The sequence below is a fragment of the Ranitomeya imitator genome, chromosome 3 (assembly GCF_032444005.1).
Source record: "Ranitomeya imitator isolate aRanImi1 chromosome 3, aRanImi1.pri, whole genome shotgun sequence".
Taxonomy (NCBI): Eukaryota; Metazoa; Chordata; class Amphibia; order Anura; family Dendrobatidae; genus Ranitomeya; species Ranitomeya imitator.
This window is the reverse complement of record NC_091284.1, coordinates 243,130,721-243,154,530: the sequence shown is the minus strand read 5'-3', so window position 1 is coordinate 243,154,530 and position 23,810 is coordinate 243,130,721. Positions and strand designations below refer to the sequence as shown.

Genomic DNA, 23,810 nt, shown 5'->3' with positions numbered 1-23,810 from the left:
ATTAAAAAAGTGTTAACCTGATCGCTAAACAGCGTAGCGGGAAAAAAATTCGAAACGCCAGAATTACGTTTTTTTGGTCGCCGTGACATTGCATTAAAATGCAATAACGGGCGATCAAAAGAACGTATCTGCACCAAAATGCTATCATTAAAAACGCCAGCTCGGCACGCAAAAAATAAGCCCTCAACCAACCCCAGATCATGAAAAATGGAGACGCTACGAGTATCGGAAAATGGCGCAATTTATTTTTTTTTTTTTAGCAAAGTTTGGAATTTTTTTTCACCACTTAGATAAAAAATAACCTAGTCATATTTGGTGTCTATGAACTCGTACTGACCTGGAGAATCATAATGGCAGGTCATTTTTAGCATTTAGTGAACCTAGCAAAAAAGCCAAACAAAAAACCAATGTGGGATTGCACTTTTTTTGCAATTTCACCACACTTGGAATTTTTTTCCCGTTTTCTAGTACACGACATGCTAAAATCAATGATGTCGTTCAAAAGTACAACTCGTCCCGCAAAAAATAAGCCCTCACATGGCCAAATTGACGGAAAAATAAAAAAGTTATGGCTCTGGGAAGGAGGGGAGCGAAAAACGAACACGGAAAAACGAAAAATCCCCCGGTCATGAAGGGGTTAAGACCCTTCAGTTTCCTTACATAAAACAAAACTGACCAACACGTCCTAGCAGAATAAAGCAGAACTGAACAGATGCAAGCTGTTGTCATTGCAGTATGTGCATAATTAAAAAAGTGCAGCAGCTCATCGTATGACTATGCACTAAGCTACATGTAAAAATCAACTATATGAACTTCAAGATTAATTATGCCTTATAAAATATACTTATAAAGTTGGGGTACTTAAAGTGCAAATTGGCAAAGTTATGTGTGCACTCTAACCTCTCCCGTGGTAGAAGCTTAGGATAGGATATAGCATAAATTAAAAACAGCTTTAGGGCTTGTTTCCATTTGCGAGAAACACGTCTGAGTCTCGCATGTGGAAACGAAGCTCTGGCGCTGGCACTCCAGAGCGGAGCGTGCGGCTGCATGTGTTGCTATGCGGCCGCACGCTCTGCTCCGGAGTGCTGGCGCCAGAGCTTCGTTTCCACAGGCGAGACCCGGACGTGTTTCTTGCAAGTGGAAGCAAGCCCTTAGCCTGATGGGTGGAGGGTTAGGCCATCTATTGAGGTAGTTATTACCTCCAACTGAACTTCAAAATAAGACCAGTTTCGCATTGCATTTTCATCTTATCAATGGCCCCATCGAGGCTAGTGCCTGAAGTAATGAAAAACAGGATTTGGGTGTAACTGCTGGCTGGGCTTTTGACTTTAAATGAAGCAGAAAGCACTTTCTATGACTTCCTTTTTGTCAGTCGCCACCATTTTGAGGCAGGCACAAAGTGCAGTAGACCACTAAACTCAATGGCCCCATCAACAGATCCAACCAAATCCCATTTTTCAAGGCTTCAGACGGAAGCCTCATGACAACCATTGAAGTAAGGCAAAAATGTGATATAAATGTAGCCTAACAAATCTGACCAGCACCTCTTCACAGAATGAAATAAATGGGAACAGGTACAAGCTGCTATGACTGTAATATATACATATCAAAATTATTCTAGTCCTTAGTCATACCTTTAAGATTCATATACATCATGTTTAATTAAAACTTTCCTGAACACAATAACAGATCATATGCCCACATTTATTACATGTAGCTTACAATTTCATTTTATTCAAAGCTGCTTTTCTAATTTGTAATGATTTTCTGCCATACAGAATGTAGGCATGTATTATTTATTGTAACATAATGTAGGAAAATATCATGCTATCATCAAAGATAACTACAGTATATTAAAATTGTTATCGCCAGGGCACACAGCTGACATTGCCAGAGGAAGTTTAAACAAGCAAGAGACAATGGCCTGAAATAACCACAGCCATATAAAGGTAGAATGATATATATAGTGTTTTACAGTTGTGATCAAAAGTTTACATACCCCAGCAAAATGTTTGCGTTCTTGGACTTTTTTCAGAGAATATTAGTGGTTGGGTGAAGCCATTTATTGTCAACTACCGTGCTTTCTCTTTTTAAATCATAATGACAACCCAAAACATCCAAATGACCTTGATCAAAAGTTTGAATACCCTGGTGATTTTGATAACATGCATAGAAGTTGACACAAATCGGTTTGAATGGCTATTAAAGGTAATAACCTCACCTGTGACCTGTTTGCTTGTACTCAGTGTGTGTGCATAAAAGCTGAGTTAGTTTCTGGGATCCAGACAGACTCTTTCAGCTTTCTTCCAGCCACTGAAGTTTCTGGATTGTGAGTCATGGGGAAAGCAAAAGAAATTTCAACGGACCTACGGAAAAAGTTAGTGGAACTGTATAAAACAGGAAAGGGATACAAAAAGATATCCAAGGAATTGATAATGCCAGTCAACAGCTTTCAAACTGTGATTAACAAATGGAAAATTAGGGGCTCTGTAAAAACAAAACCACGGTCAGGTAGACTAACAAAAATGTTGTCCACAACTGCCAGGAAAATTGTTTGGGATGTAAAGTAAAACACACAAATAACATCACCTGAAATACTGGACTCTCTGAAAACTAGCGGTGTGGCTGTTTTGAGATGCACAATAAGGAGGCACTTGAAGAAAAATGGACTGCATGGCCAAGTGGCCAGGAGAAAGCCATTACTGCACAAATGCCACAAAGTGTCTGGCCTGCAATGCACAAAACCGTACAGACACAAGCCTCAAAACTTCAGGCACAATGTAATTTGGAGTGATGAGACCAATATTGAACTTTTTGGCCACAACCATAAACGTTACATTTGGATAGAGGTCAACAAGGCCTATGATGAAAGGAACACCATTCCTACTGCAGAGTACGGAGGTGGATCACTCCTGTTTTGGGGATGTGTGAGCTACAAAAACACAGGAAACTTTGTCAAAGTTGAAGGAAAGATGAATGCAGCAGGTTATCATCAAGTACTGGAGGTAAATTTGCACTCATCAGCCCGGAAGATGCGCATGGGACGTACTTGGACATGAAAACGATCCGAATCACAAGGCCAAATCGATCTGTCATTGGCTACAGCAGAACAAAGTTAAGGTTCTGGAGTGGCCATCTCAGTCTCCTGACCTCAATATCATTGAGCCACTCTGGGGAGAACTCAAGCATGCAGTTCATGATAGATAGCACAGAAATTTACAGGAACAGGAGTTTATTTTTGCCAAGAAGAGTGGGCAGCTTTACCATCTCAGAAAATAAAGAATCTCATCCTTAACTACCACAAAAGACTTAAAGTTGTCATTGCTGTTAGAGGGGGCAATACACAGTATTAAGAAATAGGGTATGTGAACTTTTGATCAAGGTCATTTGGATGTTTTGGGTTTTCATTATGTTATAAAAACAGAAAACACAGTAGTTTGACAACAAATGGCTTCACCCAATCACTACCCATGAGTGGAGAAAAATTTTTGGTGCTATCTTTTATATTCTCTGAAAAAAGGCCAAGAACACATAAATTCTGCTGGGGTATGTAAACTTTTGAGCACAACTGTATATAAGGTTAGTTCAAAAATGGAAACCAGTTCTATAGACAGATTTATTTTCTGATTCATAGAGAAAGGGTCCACATTAGCATTTCCCTTTTGGGTCCTAGGAAGTTATATGAAATTGTATTGTCTTCTGACAACCTCCTTAACACCAGATATATTTTCAGACCAACTGTGCAGTGTCTACAGCCTACATATCCCTGTTCCAACCACTGAGTAATATAAATGGTATAGTTACATGTTACCTATAAGCACTGAATAAAACCACAGTTAAAATGTTGTTATACCCATAATACCTGTGAGAAATAACAAGCCAAGTTCTTCAGGATCTGTCAAATGTATCTCTTGTACATTTCACATTGAATATTAAAAGGGTTTTCCACTACTCAGACAATCCCTTTTCAATGTGTAGGTTCTCCCAAGTAAAATAATAACATTTGTAATCACCGTTCCAGCGATGTCGGCACTGGCCATCATTGTTATGTTATGCAATGCTTGTAGCCAATCAGAGCTGGCTTCACTCTCCCCCCATGAACATAATTGGTATCCAAAGCAAATGATAGCTGTGGCTGCTTTCACTTCCTCCATATGTCTTAATTTGTCCGAAGGAGGGGTGAGTGAAGCTGATTGACACAGGGATCGCATGACATAACAATGTCACAAAATCACTAGAAGAGCCAGTGCTGACACTACTGGGGGGATACATAGGGATGAGAAGGGCTGTCAGAGTAGTCAACAACCCCTTTAACTTCTATTTCAGTATAATACAGCGTGTAATTGAATCTCTATAACTGAGTCATGATATAAAAATGGTTATTGCTTGGTATCTTGAGCCTGCTCTATGTGCTCAAGAAATGCCGATTTTTTCTTTCAATCCTCTGTCTTCTAAATGGGTTTTTGAATCCTTGGTTTACTTTAGGATTAGTAGCAAAAATTAGATATGGGCTCAGTACTGCATAAGAGGCAGCAAGGAATAATCGAGTGTCACTGACGTCAGAGCCGACGTTGGACATAGTTATAGTATATATCCACATGCAGTTATCCATGCCAAACAATAGTGCATACATTATGACTAACATAATGACAGCTTTTGAAGCTTTGAACTCAATTGTCTTATTTTGTACTTTGTCTGAACTGCGCTTTCCCTTCATGGCTTTACCATGATTATGCAGAACATATACGATATAGGTACTGGAAAGGATCATTAATCCCACAAATATAATTTCTCGAACCACATATACCAATCCATTAATAATATAGGTTAAATAGTTTAGAAAGTCAACATCACAGTATGCTAGGCGCAATGTGAATGGTGACAGGGTATCATTGGATTGTGCTCGTCCATACAAAATACCAGAGGGGTAAAGTGACATGTTCATTCCTAAAAGCATTGCCAAAATAATTGAAACATTTGGGTTTACTATTTGTTTGAGGTATTTCCACTTTTTATTGACTGGTGCAATAAGTATACACTGGTGGCAGCTAAGCAAACTGGTCACACAAATCGACATGGCCCTGCTAACTCTAAAAGTGAAGATAAATAATTTGCATTCTCCATCATTCAAGATATTTTCTAATCCAATGGTGTTCAGAGCCTGTAACATGACACGTGACAGAAGCACAAATATGTTAACAACTGAGAGAGTCATTAGTATGGTGTTTGTAGGTAAGAGCTTCTTTTCCAAAATCCTAATGTGTAAAAATTTAATCACAATGCAGATATTTCCTGGGATACCAAAAACCACAAGAAGAACAAAAGCAAAAGATTTTATCAATAAACGAAACTCCATTGAGCATCTGCAGAGGAAGCTGACAATTGTGCAACCTGAAAGAAGAGGAGACTTATTTTTTTCCACATCATAGTATTCACAGAAAATGTAGCATACTGTATAAAATAACAATTATAGTAATAACAATACTAATATTTATGAGTAAAAAGCAAACACCCAAGCATGCGTTAAAATGGTGGGCCATTTATATGGATACACCTAAATAAAATGGGAATGGTTGGTGATATTATTATTATTATTAATTTATATAGCACCATTAATTCCATGGTGCTGTACATGAGAAAGGGGTTACATACAGAGGTATAGATATCGTTTACAGTAAACAAGTTTATAATGACAGACTGGTACAGAGGGGATAGGACCCTGTCTTTGCGGACTTACATTCTATGGGATAGTGGGGAAGAGGCAGAAGGTAGGGGCGAAGCAACAGCTCTGGCGATGGCGAGGCGGCGGCGATGGCAATGGTGAGGCGGCAGAATGGTTATTGCAGGCTGTAGGCTTTCTTGAAGAGATGGGTTTTCAGGTTCCGTCTGAAGGAGCCGAGGGTGGTGGATAGTCGGACACGTTGAGGCATGGAATTCCAGAGGATGGGGGATATTCAGGAGAAATCTTGGAGGCGGTTGTGTGAGGAACAAATAAGTGTGGAGGAGAGTAGGAGGTCTTGGGAGGATCGGAGATTATGTGAGGGAAGATATTGGGAGATTAGTTCAGAGATATAGGAAGGGGACAGGTTGTGGATGGCTTTGCAGATCAGTGTTAGTAGTTTGAACTGGATTTGTTGGAGAATTGGGAGCCAGTGGAGGGATTTGCAGAGGGGAGAAGCAGGGGAGTAGCGAGGAGAAAGGTGGATTAGCCGGGCAGCAGAGTTGAGGACAGACTGGAGTGATGCAAGAGAGTTAGCGGGGAGGCCACAGAGGAGGGTGTTGCAGTAGTCAAGGCGGGAGATGATGAGCGCATGCACAAGAGTTTTGGTAGATTGTGGGCTGAGGAAGGAACGGATTATGGCAATATTTTTAAGTTGGAGGCGACAGGAGGTGGCAAGAGTTTGGACGTGCGGTTTGAAGGACAGGGCAGAGTCGAGAGTTACCCCGAGGCAGCGGATTTCAGGTGCGGGAGAGAGCGTGATGCCGTTTACCATAATAGATAGGTCAGATAGGGGGGATACGTGAGATGGGGCAAAGATGATGAGTTTGGTTTTGTCTACATTGAGTTTCAGGAAGCAAGAGGTGAAGAAGGAGGATATGGCTGACAGACACATCGGGATTCTGGACAGCAGAGAGGTGACATCTGGGCCAGAGAGGTAGATCTGAGTGTCGTCTGCATACAGGTGGTACTGGAAGCCGTGGGACTTTATGAGTTGTCCTAGGCCAAGCGTATAGATGGAAAAATGTAGTGGGCCTAGGACAGAGCCTTGAGGGACTCCAACAGAGAGAGGGCGGGATGAGGAGGTGGTGTGGGAGTGGAAATGCTAAATGTGCGGTCAGTAAGGTATGAGGCAATCCAGGACAGGGCAAGGTCTTTGATGCCAAGGGAAGAACGAATCTGTATCAACTTCCTGTTTGTAGCACATTAGCATTTGGGAGGGGGGAACTTTTCAAAATGGGTGGTGACCATGGCAGCCATTTTGAAGTTGGACATTTTGGATCCAACTTTATTTTTTTCAATGGGAAGTGGGTCATATGACTCACCAAACGTATTGAGAATTTCCCAAGAAAAACAATGGTGTACTTGGTCTTAATGTACCTTTATTCTTTCATGAATTATTTACAAGTTTATGACCACTTATAAAATGTAAACAATACAGAGAACACGCTGGCGCTGGGCTGCAATCCCAAATGATGCTGCAGGCACCTAGGCAGGTTGTGTGCAAACCACTGCCAACCAATAATAAATCAGTAGTACCAAATTAGGATGCCGTGCTGGATAGAGAGACTGTAACTGTGAAGTGAGTGAACTCCAGTCACCTACCTCACAGATTCAAAGCTGGTGTGATCAAGAGGGAGCGTCCTCGGTTCCCGCGAAACGCATCGGGATTGGCCCCTGCTAGTGTCCGTCTCACGGACAGGTAACATCACCGCTTAGCCACGCCCCTCACTTGCTATGCAACAGCACGACGGCACCATCGGCCAAGGCTGCCTGTCGATACTATCAGCGGCAAGCGTGTAGGGGAATTTTTCACCACGGGAGGATGCTCCCTCTTGATCTGTGCACAGCAGACGCCGCAATCCTTTTCACAATACAGAGGATACTAGTGCAGTAGCCAATTTTCCAACTTAGTGGACACGCTAGTTTTGAATTTGGGAAGTAGGTGACTGGAGTTCACTCACTTCACAATTACAGTCTCTCTATCCAGCACGGCATCCTAATTTGGTACTATTCACTTATAAAATGTGTTCAAAGTGCTGATCATTGCGTTGAATTGTCAATGCAACCCTCTTCTCCCACTCTTGACAAGTTGATAGCAACACCGCAGAAGAAATGCTAGCACAGGCTTCCAGTATCCATTGTTTCATATGCTGCACATCTCGCATCTTCACAGCACAGACAATTGCCTTCAGATGACCCCAAAGAAAAAATCTAAGGGGGTCAGATCGGGAGACCTTGGTGGCCATTCAACTGGCCAACGACGACCAATCCACTTTCCAGGAAACTCTTCATGTAGGAATGCTCGGTCCTGACACCCATAATTGATGATGGTATATGGGGTGCAAAGATAGTGGGGTCATTCTTCATCAATGGAAACCTCAATGAGACTGGATATCTGAAATTGCTACATGATGATGTGTTGCCCTATTTATGCACTGAAGATGGCATGTTCCCTGAGTTTTTCCAGCAAGATGGTGCACCAAATTATTATGGGTGTCAAGTCCGAGCATTCCTACAAGGAATCTGACCCCTTGAGACTAGCATTTCTTCTGCGGTGTTGCTATCAGTGTGTCAAAAGTGGGAGAAGAGGGTTGCATTGACAATCCAACACAATGGGCAGTACTTTGAGCACATTTTATAAGTGGTCGTAAACTTGCAAATAACTCATGAAAGAATAAAGTTACTTTAAAATCAAGCACACCATTGTTTTTCTTGTGAAATTCTCTATAAGTTTAATGTGTCACATGACCCTCTTCCCATTGAAAAAAATTAAAGTTGGATCCAAAATGGCCGACTTTAAAATGGCAGCCATTGTCACCACCCATCTTGAAAAGTTTCCCACCTACCATATTCTAATGTGCCACAAACGGGAAGTTGATATTACCAATCATTCCCATTTTATTTAGGTGTATCCATATAAATGGCCCACCCTGTATATATGTATCTATATAGGAAATCATTTCAAATTTGTTGCATTGAGCTTTTCAGTTTCTTTGACAAAATTGGATTATTTATATTTGTGAAATTGTTTTTGAAGGAGCTATGCACTTGGGATAATGCCTAGGAAATACTAAGCAGCCTTTGCTCCAAATGTACTTTCATACATATCCAGCTTCATAGAGATAGACAGAGGTTTTTCTTCTGTCAAATATATATGGAATGCAAAAGAAAAAAATGGTGATCCTACTGATAATGCTTAATGGAGCTGTTCTACCCATGAAACACAGTAAAACACCAATGTAATACGTACATCATGGAGGCAAAATGAGCATACTTTTGCTAATACTGATAATTGCTTTTCATGTTCCTAATTCTTCTTCAGCTTTGAATAGAGACGATAGGATTGTTTTCCCAGGTTTCTGACGGAGGGAAAATTGGATTGATGTTAATTATTATGAAATAATAATGGAAAAGTAAATATATATATTTATATGGTTTGCCAGATTTAGGTTTGCAGCTAACTGTTCTGATTCGTCAGCTAGAAAATAAATAGAGAAAATATTCACTTAACTCTAATCTTGGTATTTCTATTAGAGGAGAGCTTGTGAAAATAATGTTGGTTTAGCTATTTTTATAGCATTTATCACAATGAGTGTTTTCAAGCATACTGACTGTAGGTCTAATAACTCACTCTACAGAAGATGTAAAGAACTAATCTTACAAAAATGAACTAGCTTAGATGCAGGTCAAATGCAGGTTGTTTTAACTCTTTCATTTCTCTAATACAAAGTGTAGATGGCAAATGGGAAGATTGCAAGTCACAGTAGTAAACAATGAGTTCATTCATTTACTCTTTTGTTTATATGTAATCATCAGAATATGCTGCTACATTACAAAACATTAGAGCCTCAAGGCAGAAAATAGTCAGAAAACACTGTCTCCAATCCCATGTCAATACAAGTTTAATGATTGGTAACTTACCCTCGATATAGTGTAGAGTAATAGTTCATATGTGACGCAGGAATAAAACATCGGTATTTATAGTTATATGTCTTTGCTCTTACTCCACAAGGGACTCATTAAAAGAAGATGATAAATAATAATTACATTTAAGTACCAGTTTGCTTGAAACATTTGAGATGTTAATTACACTTAGTGTAGCTACTGTATTTGTACATTGAGAATAAATCTGAATATATTCAAAACTAGATGGTGGCCCAATTCTAACGCATCGGGTATTCTAGAATATGCATGTTCACGTAGTATATTGCACAGCCACGTAGTATATTGCCCAGCCACATAGTATATTGCCCAGTCACGTAGTATATTGCCCAGCCACGTAGTATATTGCCCAGCGACCTAGTATATTGCCCAGCGACGTAGTATATTGCCCAGCCACGTAGTATATTGCCCAGCCACATAGTATATTGCCCAGAGACGTAGTATATTGCCCAGCCACATAGTATATTGCCCAGTGACGTAGTATATTTCCCAGCCACGTAGTATATTGCCCAGCCACATAGTATATTGCCCAGCCACGTAGTATATTGCCCAGCCACATAGTATATTGCCCAGAGACGTAGTATATTGCCCGGCCATGTAGTATATTGCCCAGCCACATAGTATATTGCCCAGCCACGTAGTATATTGCCCAGCCACATTGTATATTGCCCAGTGACGTAGTATATTGCCCAGCCACGTAGTATATTGCCCAGTTACATAGTATATTGCCTAGTGATGTAGTATATTGCGCAGCCACGTAGTATATTGCCCAGCCACATGGTATATTGCCCAGTTACGTAGTATATTGCTGCGCTACGTAGTATATTGCACAGCCCACGTAGTATATTGCTCAGTGACGTAATATATTGGCTAGCCACGTAGTATATTGCCTAGTGATGTAGTATATTGCCCAGCCACGTAGTATATTGCCCAGTTACGTAGTATATTGCCTAGTGACGTAGTATATTGCTCAGCCACGTAGTATATTGGCCAGTCACGTAGTATATTGCCCAGTGACGTAGTATACAGCACAGAGCCACGTAGTATATTGCCCAGTTACGTGGTATATTGCCCAGTGACGTAGTATATTGCACAGCCACGTAGTAACATAGTAACATAGTAACATAGTTAGTAAGGCCGAAAAAAGACATTTGTCCATCCAGTTCAGCCTATATTCCATCATAATAAATCCCCAGATCTACGTCCTTCTACAGAACCTAATAATTGTATGATACAATATTGTTACGCTCCAGGAAGACATCCAGGCCTCTCTTGAACCCCTCGACTGAGTTCGCCATCACCACCTCCTCAGGCAAGCAATTCCAGATTCTCACTGCCCTAACAGTAAAGAATTCTCTTCTTTGTTGGTGGAAAAACCTTCTCTCCTCCAGACGCAAAGAATGCCCCCTTGTGCCCGTCACCTTCCTTGGTATAAACAGATCCTCAGCGAGATATTTGTATTATCCCCTTATACACTTATACATGGTTATTAGATCGCCCCTCAGTTGTCTTTTTTCTAGACTAAATAATCCTAATTTCGCTAATCTATCTGGGTATTGTAGTTCTCCCATCCCGTTTATTAATTTTGCTGCCCTCCTTTGTACTCTCTCTAGTTCCATTATATCCTTCCTGAGCACCGGTGCCCAAAACTGGACACAGTACTCCATGTGCGGTCTAACTAGGGATTTGTACAGAGGCAGTATAATGCTTTCATCATGTGTATCCAGACCTCTTTTAATGCACCCCATGATCCTGTTTGCCTTGGCAGCTGCTGCCTGGCACTGGCTGCTCCAGGTAAGTTTATCATTAACTAGGATCCCCAAGTCCTTCTCCCTGTCAGATTTACCCAGTGGTTTCCCGTTCAGTGTGTAATGGTGATATTGATTCCTTCTTCCCATGTGTATAACCTTACATTTATTATTGTTAAACCTCATCTGCCACTTTTCAGCCCAAGTTTCCAACTTATCCAGATCCATCTGTAGCAGAATACTATCTTCTCTTGTATTAACTGCTTTACATAGTTTTGTATCATCTGCAAATATCGATATTTTACTGTGTAAACCTTCTACCAGATCATTAATGAATATGTTGAAGAGAACAGGTCCCAATACCGACCACTGCGGTACCCCACTGGTCACAGCGACCCAGTTATGAACTATACCATTTATAACCACCCTCTGCTTTCTATCACTAAGCCAGTTACTAACCCATTTACACACATTTTGTAAATGGGTTAGTAATATATTGCCCAGTGACGTAGTATATTGCCCAGTGATGTAGTATACAGCACAGACCCACGTAGTATATTGCCCAGTGACGTAGTATATTGCCCAGCCACGTAGTATATTGCACAGCAAAGTAGTATACAGCACAGAGCCACGTAGTATATTGGCCAGTCACGTAGTATATTGCCCAGCCAGGTTTGTCACAGGTGAAAAAATAAAAAAATAAACATATACTCACCTTTCCGAGGGAGCCCTTATAGTCCACGGCAGGTTCCAGTCCCAGGGCTCGTATTAGCGCAGGACCTGTGATGATGTCGCGGTCACATGACCGTGACGTCATGGCAGGTCCTTCTGCCACCGGAACCTGCAACGGAAGATGGCGGCCGGCGCGAGCTGCAACGGAGAGTGTGAGTAGAGCAGGTTTTTTTTTTTAAATTATTTTTTACATTAAATTTTTTACTATTGATGCCGCATAGGCAGCGTCAATAGTAAAAAGTTGGGGACACACAGGGTTAATAGTGGCGGTAATGGAGTGCGTTACCCGCGGCATAACGCGGTCTGTTACCGCCGGCATTAACCCTGCGTTAATGGTGACCGGAGGGGAGTATGCGGGCGACAGGAACTGACTGCGGGGAATAAGGAGCGGCCATTTTTTTCCGGACTGTGCCCGTCGCTGATTGGTCGCGGTAGCCATGACAGGCAGCTGGCGAGAATGAATAACCATGACAGACAGAAGGACAGACAGACGGAAGTGACCCTTAGACAATTATATAGTAGATTATTCATGTATATACTAGAGATAACCAGTTGTGACAGAATTTGAATTCACCAAATTATGCGGATAAGGCATTCTCTGCAAATTGAATGTTCTATATCATCCTGTGGAGTCTCTCCAAACACCAGATCAAACTAAACTTAGGAGATATAGGTATATACATATCTACGGTGATGTATACAGCAGAGGTGCACAATGAGGTACTATATACAGGCTTCTTGCAAAAGTAGAATATTATCAAAAAGTTAATTTATTTCAGATTTTCAATACCAAAAGTGAAACTCATATTATATATGTCACGCCAATGCATGCGGAGCGAGGTTAGTGAATCCATTTGACCACAGAAGACACTGTGGAAGCTGAACCCCAGGAACCAGCCGGATAAGGATGTCAGATGAATTGCAAAGCTTTATTAGATTCTTAAACAAGAGAATCCACAAGGGAGAACCCCCTGGGCTGAAACACTGAATTCCCTCAAGGGAGCTCCGGAGAGCGAACTCCTTAACAGTGATTGACATGGGGCAACCAAGGAGGCTCAAGTGTAACAGGTCCAAGACTGGAAGGTCATACCAAAGAGGAAGAGGAGCAGTGGATCTAAGGGGAGGAGAGCAAGAGGTCCAGCGAACCGAAGAAGGTTCACCAGAAGATCCAGAGTGTACTGTCTGAGTCCGCAGGTAGATGGTAGGTAGGCAGGACCCCGGCACTAAAGGGAAAACACTGGGAATTAATACAAGGCAAGGAAAGGCTGAAAAAGCAGGCACTGGTCTGGGACCTGAGAACGGCAACTTTGATCAATGCACAAAGATGCCCAGGCACCTCCCAAACGAAGTGAGGGCCTTAAGTATAGACAGGCTTTTCAGCAATTGGCTGAAAGGTGATTATAGGAAAAGAGTACATTGGCCATTTTAATTTTTTTACAGTGTCACTTGCGTGCCCTATTCTTTGCTCCACCGCAACCCAGATGTAAAGAGGCGGAGGAGACACATCGGGAAGACGCTATAGCCCGAGGGAACATCTCAGGAGCACTGGTAAGTAGGATTACGGGGAACAGGGGAATGCTTGTGGCAACGTGGGACTCGATCTCTCAGAATCCTGGAGACGGGACCCGCCGACCGGGTAGTTACAATATAGAATCATTACAAACAGATTGATTTATTCCAAGTGTTTATTTCAGTTAATGTTGATGATTATGGCTTACAGCCAATGAAAGCTCAAAAGTCATTGTCTCAGTAAATTAGAATAATTAATGAAAAACACATACAAATGCTTCCTAATTGTTTAACAAGGTTCACAGTCATGGAGAAGACAGCTAACGTGACAGATGTCCAGAAGGCAGTCATTGACTCACAGAGGTAAGCCACAAAAGGTAATTGATAAAGAAGCTGGCTGTTCACAGATTCCCGTATCCAAGCATATTAATCCAAAGTTAAGAGGAAGGAAAAAGTGTGTTAGAAAAAGATGCACAAGCAACCGGGATACCCGCAGCCTTAAAGGGACACTGTCACCTGGATTTGGAGGGAACAATCTTCAGCCATGGAGGCGGGGTTTTGGGGTTTTTGATTCACCCTTTCCTTACCCGCTGGCTGCATGCTGGCTGCAATATTGGATTGAAGTTCATTCTCTGTCCTCCATAGTACACGCCTGCGCACGGCAAGATTGCCTTGTGCAGGTGTGTACTACGTAGGACAGAGAATGAACTTCAATCCAATATTGCAGCCAGGATGCAGCCAGCGGGTAAGGAAAGGGTGAATCAAAAAACCCCAAACCCCGCCTCCATGGCTGAAGATTGTTCCCTCCAAATTCAGGTGACAGTGTTCCTTTAAAAGGATTGTTAAGAAAAGGCCATTCAAAAATTTGGGGGAGATTCACAAGGAGTGGACTGCTGCTGGAGTCATTGCTTCAAGAGCCACCACACAGACGTTTACAGGACATGGGCAACAAGTGTTGCTTTCCTTATGTCAAGCCATTCATGACCAATAGACAATGCCAGAAGCGTCTTACCTGGGTCAAGGAGAAAAATATCTGGATTGTTGCTCAAAGGTCCAAGGTGTTGGTTTCAGATGAAAGTCAATTTTGCATGTCATTTGGACATCAAGATCCCAGAGTCTGGTGGAAGAGTGGAGAGGCACACAATCCAAGCTGCTTGAGGTCTCGTGTGAAGTTTCCACAATTGGTGATGGTTTGTGGAGCCATGTCATCTGTTGGTGTAGGTCCACTGTGTTTTATAAAGACCAAAGTCAGCACAGCCGTCTACCAGGACATTTTAGAGCACTTCATGTTTCCGCCTGCCGACAAGCTTTTCAGGGATGGAAATTTCATTCTCCTGCAAGACTTGGTACCTGTCTACACTGCCAAAAGTATCAATACATGGTTTAAAAAGAACAGTATCACTGTGCTTGGTTGGTTAGCAAACTCGCCTGATCTTAACCCCATAGAGAATTATTGTCAAGAGGATGAGGCACTAGACCCAACAATGCAGACGAGCTGAAGGCTGCTATCAAAGCAACCTGGGCTTCCATAACAAATCAGCAGTGCCACAGGCTGATTGCCTCCATACCTCACAGCATTGATGCATGAAAGATATATATCTTTGTACCGTGTGAGCCTGAAGAAGGACCTGAGTAGTCTCGAAAGCTTGCAATTTGTTACCATCTTTTCAGTTAGCCATTAAAAGGTAACAACCACTGAGGACTATCAATTCTAAATATTTTGCATTGATGCAGTAATTGATGAAAAATGAGTCACTACCAAGCATTGAGTGCATTTACTGAACATACATAACAGTAGGCCTACATTTCCAATTTAAAAATCATCTTTCAAGCTGGTGTCATAAAGTATTCTAATTTAATGAGATCATATTTTTGGGGTTTTCACTGGCTGTAAGCCATAATCATCAACATTAACAGAAATAAACACTTGAAATAGATCACTCTGTAATAATTCTATATAATATATAATAATCTTAATAATAATAATCTTTATTTTTATATAGCGCTAACATATTCCGCAGCGCTTTACAGTTTGCACACATTATCATCACTGTCCCCGATGGGGCTCACAATCGAAATTCCGTATCAGTACGTCTTTGGTGTATGGGAGGAAACCGGAGTACAAGGAGGAAACCCACGCAAACACAGGGAGAACATACAAACTCCTTGCAGATGTTGTCCAAGGTGGGATTAGAACCCAGGACCCCAGCGCTGCAAGGCTGCAGTGCTATCCACTGAGCCACCATACTGCCCTATGAGCTTCACTTTTTGTATTGAAGAAATGAAATACATGAACCTTTTGATGATATTCTAATTTTGTAAGATGCATCTGTATCTATCTATCTATCTATCTATCTATCTTTACAGTACAGAACAAAAGTTTGGACGCACCTTCTCATTTAAAGATTTTTCTGTATTTTCATGACAATGAAAATTGTACATTCACACTGAAGGCATCAAAACTATGAATTAACACATGTGGAATTATATACTTAACAAAAAAAAGTGTGAAACAACTGAAAATATGTCTTATATTCTAGGTTCTTCAAAGTAGCCACCTGTTGGTTTGATGACTGCTTTGCACACTCTTGGCATTCTCTTTATGAGCTTCAAGAGGTAGTCACCGTAAATGGTTTTCACTTCACAGGTGTGGCCTGTCAGGTTTAATAAGTGGGATTCCTTGCCTTATAAATGGGGTTGTGTTGAGCAGAAGTCAATGTAGAAATATTTGCAAATTTATTAAAAAATAAAAATTGAGATAACCCATGGTCATAAGTATTCAGACCCTTTGCTCAGTATTGAGTAGAAGCACCCTTTTGAGCTAGTACAGCCATGAGTCTTCTTGGGAATGATGCAACAAGTTTTTCACACATTAATTTAGGCATCCCCTGCCATTCTTCCTTGCAGATCCTCTCCAGTTTCTTCAGGCTGGATGGCGAACATTGGGGGAAAGCCATTTTCAGGTCTCTCCAGAAATACTCAATTGGGTTTAGGTCAGTACTCTGGCTGGGACAGTCAAGAATGGTCACATAGTTGTTCTGAAGCCAATTCTTTGTTATTTTAGCTGTGTGCTTACGGTCATTGTCTTGTTGGAAGGTGAACCTTTCGCCAAGTCTGAGATCCAGAGCACTCTGGAAGAGGTTTTTATCTAGGATATCTCTGTACTTGGCCGCATTCATGTTTCCTTCAATGACAGCTAGTCTTCCTTTCCCTGCAGCTGAAAAACATCCACATAGCTTGATGCTGCCACCACCATGTTTCACTGTTGGGCAGGTGATGAGCAAGCAGTACCTGGATTTCTACACACATACCACTTAAAATTATCACCACAAAGGTCTATCTTTGTCTCATCAGACCAGAGAATCTTATTTCTCATAGTCTGGGAGTCCATCAGTTTTTTTTGGCAAAATCTATGTGGACTTTCATATGTCCTGCACAGAGGAGAGGCTACTGTTGGGCCACTATGTCATAAAGACCCGACTGGTGGAGGGCTGCAGGGATAGTTGACTTTGTGGAACTTTCTCCCATCTCCCCACTGCATCTCTGGAGAAGTTTGCTCTTGAGGAGTGGGCCAACATACTTGTTGAGAGGTGCAGAAGTCTCATTGACAGTTACAAGAATTGGTTGATTGCAGTAATTGCCTCAAAAGGTTGTGCAACAAAATATTAAGTTAACGGTACCATCATTTCTGTCCAGGCCTATTTCATGTGTTTTATTTTTTTTTTTCAAATTCTGTGGAAGCATGGTTGAAAAGCAAAGTCTGACTTTAATTTGTTCATTTTCATGGATCTTTTATTTATTATTACTTTTGTCAGATTCAAGTTATTTCTGCTACCATTGTGGGTTTTTCTGTCATTAAATGAGGGGTATCAACAATTTTGACTGCATCAGCATGGGAGACCCCCGCAGTGGCACCGAAGACCCCCGCAGCAGTGTGCCGTACATCGGAACACCCCCTCATCCCAGCCTGCAGCTTGCAGCATCACCCCACTCCTGCCTCCTCCAGCAGCAACCCCGCTTCACCGCAGCCACCACCTCTGGTAAGCAATATGACGCATGGATTATAAGAAGCACCACCATTTTATTAAAAACATGTTTTCTTATTTTTCTCCTCAAAATTTGGGGTGCATCTTATAATCCGGGGCATCTTATAATACAAAAATATGGTACTTTTGTCAGATTCAAGTTATTCATGTAACCGCTGTGGGTTTTACTGTCATTAAATGAGGGGTACCAACAATTCTGACCACGTGTATATATATATATATATATATATATATGTGTATATATATATATATATATATATATATATATATATATAGTATATATACAGGTCCTTCTCAAAAAATTAGCATATAGTGTTAAATTTCATTATTTACCATAATGTAATGATTACAATTAAACTTTCATATATTATAGATTCATTATCCACCAACTGAAATTTGTCAGGTCTTTTATTGTTTTAATACTGATTATTTTGGCATACAACTCCTGATAACCCAAAAAACCTGTCTCAATAAATTAGCATATCAAGGAAAGGTTCTCTAAACGACCTATTACCCTAATCTTCTGAATCAACTAATTAACTCTAAACACATGCAAAAGATACCTGAGGCTTTTATAAACTCCCTGCCTGGTTCATTACTCAAAACCCCCATCATGGGTAAGACTAGCGACCTGACAGATGTCAAGAAGGCCATCATTGACACCCTCAAGCAAGAGGGTAAGACCCAGACAGAAATTTCTCAACAAATAGGCTGTTCCCAGAGTGCTGTATCAAGGCACCTCAATGGTAAGTCTGTTGGAAGGAAACAATGTGGCAGAAAACGCTGTACAACGAGAAGAAGAGACCGGACCCTGAGGAAGATTGTGGAGAAGGACCGATTCCAGACCTTGGGGGACCTGAGGAAGCAGTGGACTGAGCTGGTGTGGAAACATCCAGAGCCACCGTGCACAGGCGTGTGCAGGAAATGGGCTACAGGTGCCGCATTCCCCAGGTAAAGCCACTTTTGAACCATAAACAGCGGCAGAGGCGCCTGACCTGGGCTACAGAGAAGCAGCACTGGACTGTTGCTAAGTGGTCCCAAGTACTTTTTTCTGATGAAAGCAAATTTTGCATGTCATTCGGAAATCAAGGTGCCAGAGTCTGGAGGAAGACTGGGGAGAAGGAAATGCCAAAATGCCTGAAGTCCAGTGTCAAGTACCCACAGTCAGTGATGGTGTGGGGTGCCATGTCAGCTGCTGGTGTTGGTCCACTGTGTTTCATCAAGGGCAGGGTCAATGCAGCTAGCTATCAGGAGATTTTGGAGCACTTCATGCTTCCATCGGCTGAAATGCTTTATGGAGATGAAGATTTCATTTTTCAGCACGACCTGGCACCTGCTCACAGTGCCAAAACCACTGGTAAATGGTTTACTGACCATGGTATTACTGTGCTCAATTGGCCTGCCAACTCTCCTGACCTGAACCCCATAGAGAATCTGTGGGATATTGTGAAGAGAAAGTTGAGAGACGCAAGACCCAACACTCTGGATGAGCTTAAGGCCGCTATTGAAGCATCCTGGGCCTCCATAACATCTCAGCAGTGTCACAGGCTGATTGCCTCCGTGCCACGCCGCATTGAAGCAGTCATTTCTGCCAAAGGATTCCCGACCAAGTATTGAGTGCATAACTGAACATTATTATTTGTTGGTTTTTTGTTTGTTATTAAAAAACACTTTTATTTGATTGGATGGGTGAAATATGCTAATTTATTGAGACAGGTTTTTTGGATTATCAGGAGTTGTATGCCAAAATCATCAGTATTAAAACAATAAAAGACCTGACAAATTTCAGTTGGTGGATAATGAATCTATAATACATGAAAGTTTAATTGTAATCATTACATTATGGTAAATAATGAAATTTAACACTATATGCTAATTTTTTGAGAAGGACCTGTATATAGATATACTGTATATATGTATAGATATAAAATGAAACAGTAGATAAGCTGTAGATAAGCCCCATCTGACCTGAAAGATAAGAAAAATAAGTTTTACTAGACTCACCCGGGGCGGTCCGGTCCAATGGGTGTCGCTGTCGCAGGTCCGGGTCTGACTCCTCCCATATTCTTGCAATGTCACCCTCCTGTTGCTTCTTTGCAGGTGTACTTATCTGCCCAGTACTGCAGTGCACAGGCGATGGGCCTCTCTGACCTTTCCTGGTGCCTGCACGCTGCAGTACTGCAACACCCATCAGACCGGACTGCACCATACCACCCCCCATGTGATTAAAATAAAACTTATTTTTCTTATCTTTCAGGATGTACTGGGGGGCTTATCTACAGCATTATAAAATGCTGTAGATAAGCCATGAAAAGCAGTGGCCACATCTTATATCGGCCAAAACTGCTGACAGGTTCCCGTTAAGATATTCCTGAAAATCTGCCTCCAGAGCTTATTTTGAATGTAAAGGGGCGTTACAAGTGTGAGACCTATAACGACAGTCTGCTCTCTTTATCTGCATGTATCACACTGGTAATGTCCCCTTTCTAGGGTTGAGCGAAACGGGTCGTTCATTTTCAAAAGTCGCCGACTTTTGGCAAAGTCGGGTTTCATGAAACCCGATCCGACCCCTGTGCGGGGTCGGCCATGTGGTACGCGACTTTCGCGCCAAAGTCGCGTTTCAATGACGCGAAAAGCGCCATTTCTCAGCCAATGAAGGTAAACGCAGAGTGTGGGCAGCGTGATGACATAGGTCCTGGTCCCCACCATCTTAGAGAAGGGCATTGCAGTGATTGGCTTGCTGTCTGCGGCGTCACAGGGGCTATAAAGGGGGGTTCCCGCCGACCGCCATGTTACTGCTGCTGATCTGAGCTTAGGGAGAGGTTGCTGCCGCTTCGTCAGAAGCAGGGATAGCGTTAGGCAGGGTCCATTAACCACCAAACCGCTTGTGCTGTAGCGATTTCCACTGCCCAACACCACCTTCGGTGTGCAGGGACAGTGGAAGCTACATTTTTTTTTTCCCCTCAGCGCTGTAGCTCATTGGGCTGCCCTAGAAGGCTCCCTGATAGCTGCATTGCTGTGTGTACGCCGCTGTGCAAACCAACTGCTTTTTTCAAAGCACAAATCCTCTTGTTCCTTCCTTTCTGCACAGCTATCTTTTTGGTTTGTACACACTTTTTATTTAATTTGTGCATCAGTCCACTCCTTATTGCTGCCTGCCATACCTGGCTGAGATTACTGCAGGGAGATAGTAATTGAAGGACACTCCCTGTTTTTTTTTTTTTTTTGTGGGAGATTAAGATTGACATTTCTGCTAGAGTGCCATCCCTGTCTGTGTCATCTCTCACTCAGTGGGCCATAGAAAGCCTATTTATTTTTTTGCTTGATTTGGGTTATAAAATCTACCTGAAAAAATCACTACATCAATCAGTGGGAGAAAAATATTGGCCTCAGGGCTTGTGTGCCACTCTTGACTCCTGTGTGCATCATCACTCACTCAGTGGGCCATAGAAAGCCTATTTATTTTTTTGCTTGATTTTGGTTCTAAAATCTACCTGAAAAAATCACTACATCAATCAGTGGGAGAAAAATATTGGCCTCAGGGCTTGTGTGCCACTCCTGACTCCTGTGTGCATCATCACTCACTCAGTGGGCCATAGAAAGCCCTTTTTTTTTTTTTTTTTTGCTTTATTTGGGTTCTAAATTCTACCTGAAAAAATCAATAAATCAATCAGTGGGAGATTAATATTGGCCTTTGGGCTTGTGTGCCAGTCCTAAGCGTGCCATCTCTCTCTCTCAGATAGTGGGCCATAGAAAGCCTATTTATTTTTATTTTTTTTATTGGGTTTATAAATTTTCCCTGGAAAAAAAAAAAAAAGTGGGAGATTAATATTGGCCTCTGGGCTTGTGTGCCAGTCCTGAGCGTGCCATCTCTCTCACAAATAGTGGGCCATAGAAAGCCTATTTATTTATTTTTTTTTTGTTTTATAAATTCTCCCTTAAAAAAAAGGGAGATTAATATTGGCCTTTGGGCTTGTGTGCCAGTCCTAAGCGTGCCATCTCTCTCTGTCTCTCAGATAGTGGGCCATAGAAAGCCTATTTATTATTTTTTTTATTGGGTTTATAAATTTTCCCTGGAACAAAAAAAAAAAAGTGGGAGATAAATATTGGCCTCTGGGCTTGTGTGCCACTCCTGACTCCTGTGTGCGTCATCTCTCACTCAGTGGGCCATAGAAAGCCTTTTTTTGTTTTATTTGTTTTCTAAATTCTCCCTGAAAAAATCATTTTATTTTCTTTGGTTTCTAAATTCTTCCTGAAAAAATCATTTTATTCTATTTTTTTTTTCCTAAAGTCTCCCTGAAAAAAAAACAAAAAAAAAACAAATCAGTGGGAGATTAATATTGCCCTTTCTGCTTGTGTGCCAGTCTTGACTCCTGGGTGTGCCATCTCTCTCTCTCTCTCCAATTGTGGGCCATAGAAAGCCTATTATTTTTTTAGCTTGATTTGGGTTCCAAAATCTACCTGAAAAAATCACTACATCAATCAGTGGGAGATAAATATTGGCCTCTGGGCTTGTGTGCCACTCCTGACTCCTGTGTGCGTCATCTCTCACTCAGTGGGCCATAGAAAGCCTTTTTTTGTTTTATTTGTTTTCTAAATTCTCCCTGAAAAAATCATTTTATTTTATTTGGTTTCTAAATTCTTCCTGAAAAAATCATTTTATTCTATTTTTTTTTTCCTAAAGTCTCCCTGAAAAAAAAAAAAAAAAAAAAAAATCAGTGGGAGATTAATATTGCCCTTTCTGCTTGTGTGCCAGTCTTGACTCCTGGGTGTGCCATCTCTCTCTCTCTCTCCAATTGTGGGCCATAGAAAGCCTATTATTTTTTTAGCTTGATTTGGGTTCCAAAATCTACCTGAAAAAATCACTACATCAATCAGTGGGAGATAAATATTGGCCTCTGGGCTTGTGTGCCACTCCTGACTCCTGTGTGCGTCATCTCTCACTCAGTGGGCCATAGAAAGCCTTTTTTTGTTTTATTTGTTTTCTAAATTCTCCCTGAAAAAATCATTTTATTTTCTTTGGTTTCTAAATTCTTCCTGAAAAAATCATTTTATTCTATTTTTTTTTTTCCTAAAGTCTCCCTGAAAAAAACAAAAAACAAAAACAAATCAGTGGGAGATTAATATTGCCCTTTCTCCTTGTGTGCCAGTCTTGACTCCTGGGTGTGCCATCTCTCCCTCTCTCTCCAATTGTGGGCCATAGAAAGCCTATTATTTTTTTAGCTTGATTTGGGTTCCAAAATCTACCTGAAAAAATCACTACATCAATCAGTGGGAGATAAATATTGGCCTCTGGGCTTGTGTGCCACTCCTGACTCCTGTGTGCGTCATCTCTCACTCAGTGGGCCATAGAAAACCTTTTTTTGTTTTATTTGTTTTCTAAATTCTCCCTGAAAAAATCATTTTATTTTATTTGGTTTCTAAATTCTTCCTGAAAAAATCATTTTATTCTATTTTTTTTTTTCCTAAAGTCTCCCTGAAAAAAAAAAAAAAAAACAAATCAGTGGGAGATTAATATTGCCCTTTCTGCTTGTGTGCCAGTCTTGACTCCTGGGTGTGCCATCTCTCTCTCTCTCTCTCCAATTGTGGGCCATAGAAAGCCTATTATTTTTTAAAGCTTGATTTGGGTTCCAAAATCTACCTGAAAAAATCACTACATCAATCAGTGGGAGATAAATATTGGCCTCTGGGCTTGTGTGCCACTCCTGACTCCTGTGTGCGTCATCTCTCACTCAGTGGGCCATAGAAAGCCTTTTTTTGTTTTATTTGTTTTCTAAATTCTCCCTGAAAAAATCATTTTATTTTATTTGGTTTCTAAATTCTTCCTGAAAAAATCATTTTATTCTATTATTTTTTTTCCTAAAGTCTCCCTTAAAAAAAAAAAAAAATCAAATCAGTGGGAGATTAATATTTACATTTGTGCTTCAGTGACAGTCCTGCGTGTGTGGCATCTCTCTCATTTGTTGCCACCAACAACAGAGTGTGTAACATTGTGCCTGATTTTCGTTGTGGTCTCACTCACCTGTAAAGGGGTAGCTAAATCATACTGAAGTTATAGCTCACCGTGTAATTTGTGTGACAGCAACAAATACCGTTAGTTTGTTTACGTTT

General features: G+C 41.3%; 1 protein-coding gene across 1 annotated transcript; it reads right to left on the bottom strand.

Annotated features, from left to right (window-relative positions):
• Nucleotides 1–4,405: 4,405 nt before the first annotated feature.
• LOC138671595 (olfactory receptor class A-like protein 1) lies at nt 4,406–5,356 on the bottom strand. Its single transcript, XM_069759771.1, has one exon. The coding sequence runs from the start codon at nt 5,354–5,356 to the stop codon at nt 4,406–4,408; it is 951 nt and encodes a 316-aa protein (XP_069615872.1).
• Between the last annotated feature and the right edge of the window lie 18,454 nt (nt 5,357–23,810).

Excerpts from the sequence above, each read along its gene's own strand:
- LOC138671595 (XM_069759771.1), bottom strand. The coding sequence starts at position 5,356 with ATGGAGTTTCGTTTATTGATAAAATCTTTTGCTTTTGTTCTTCTTGTG.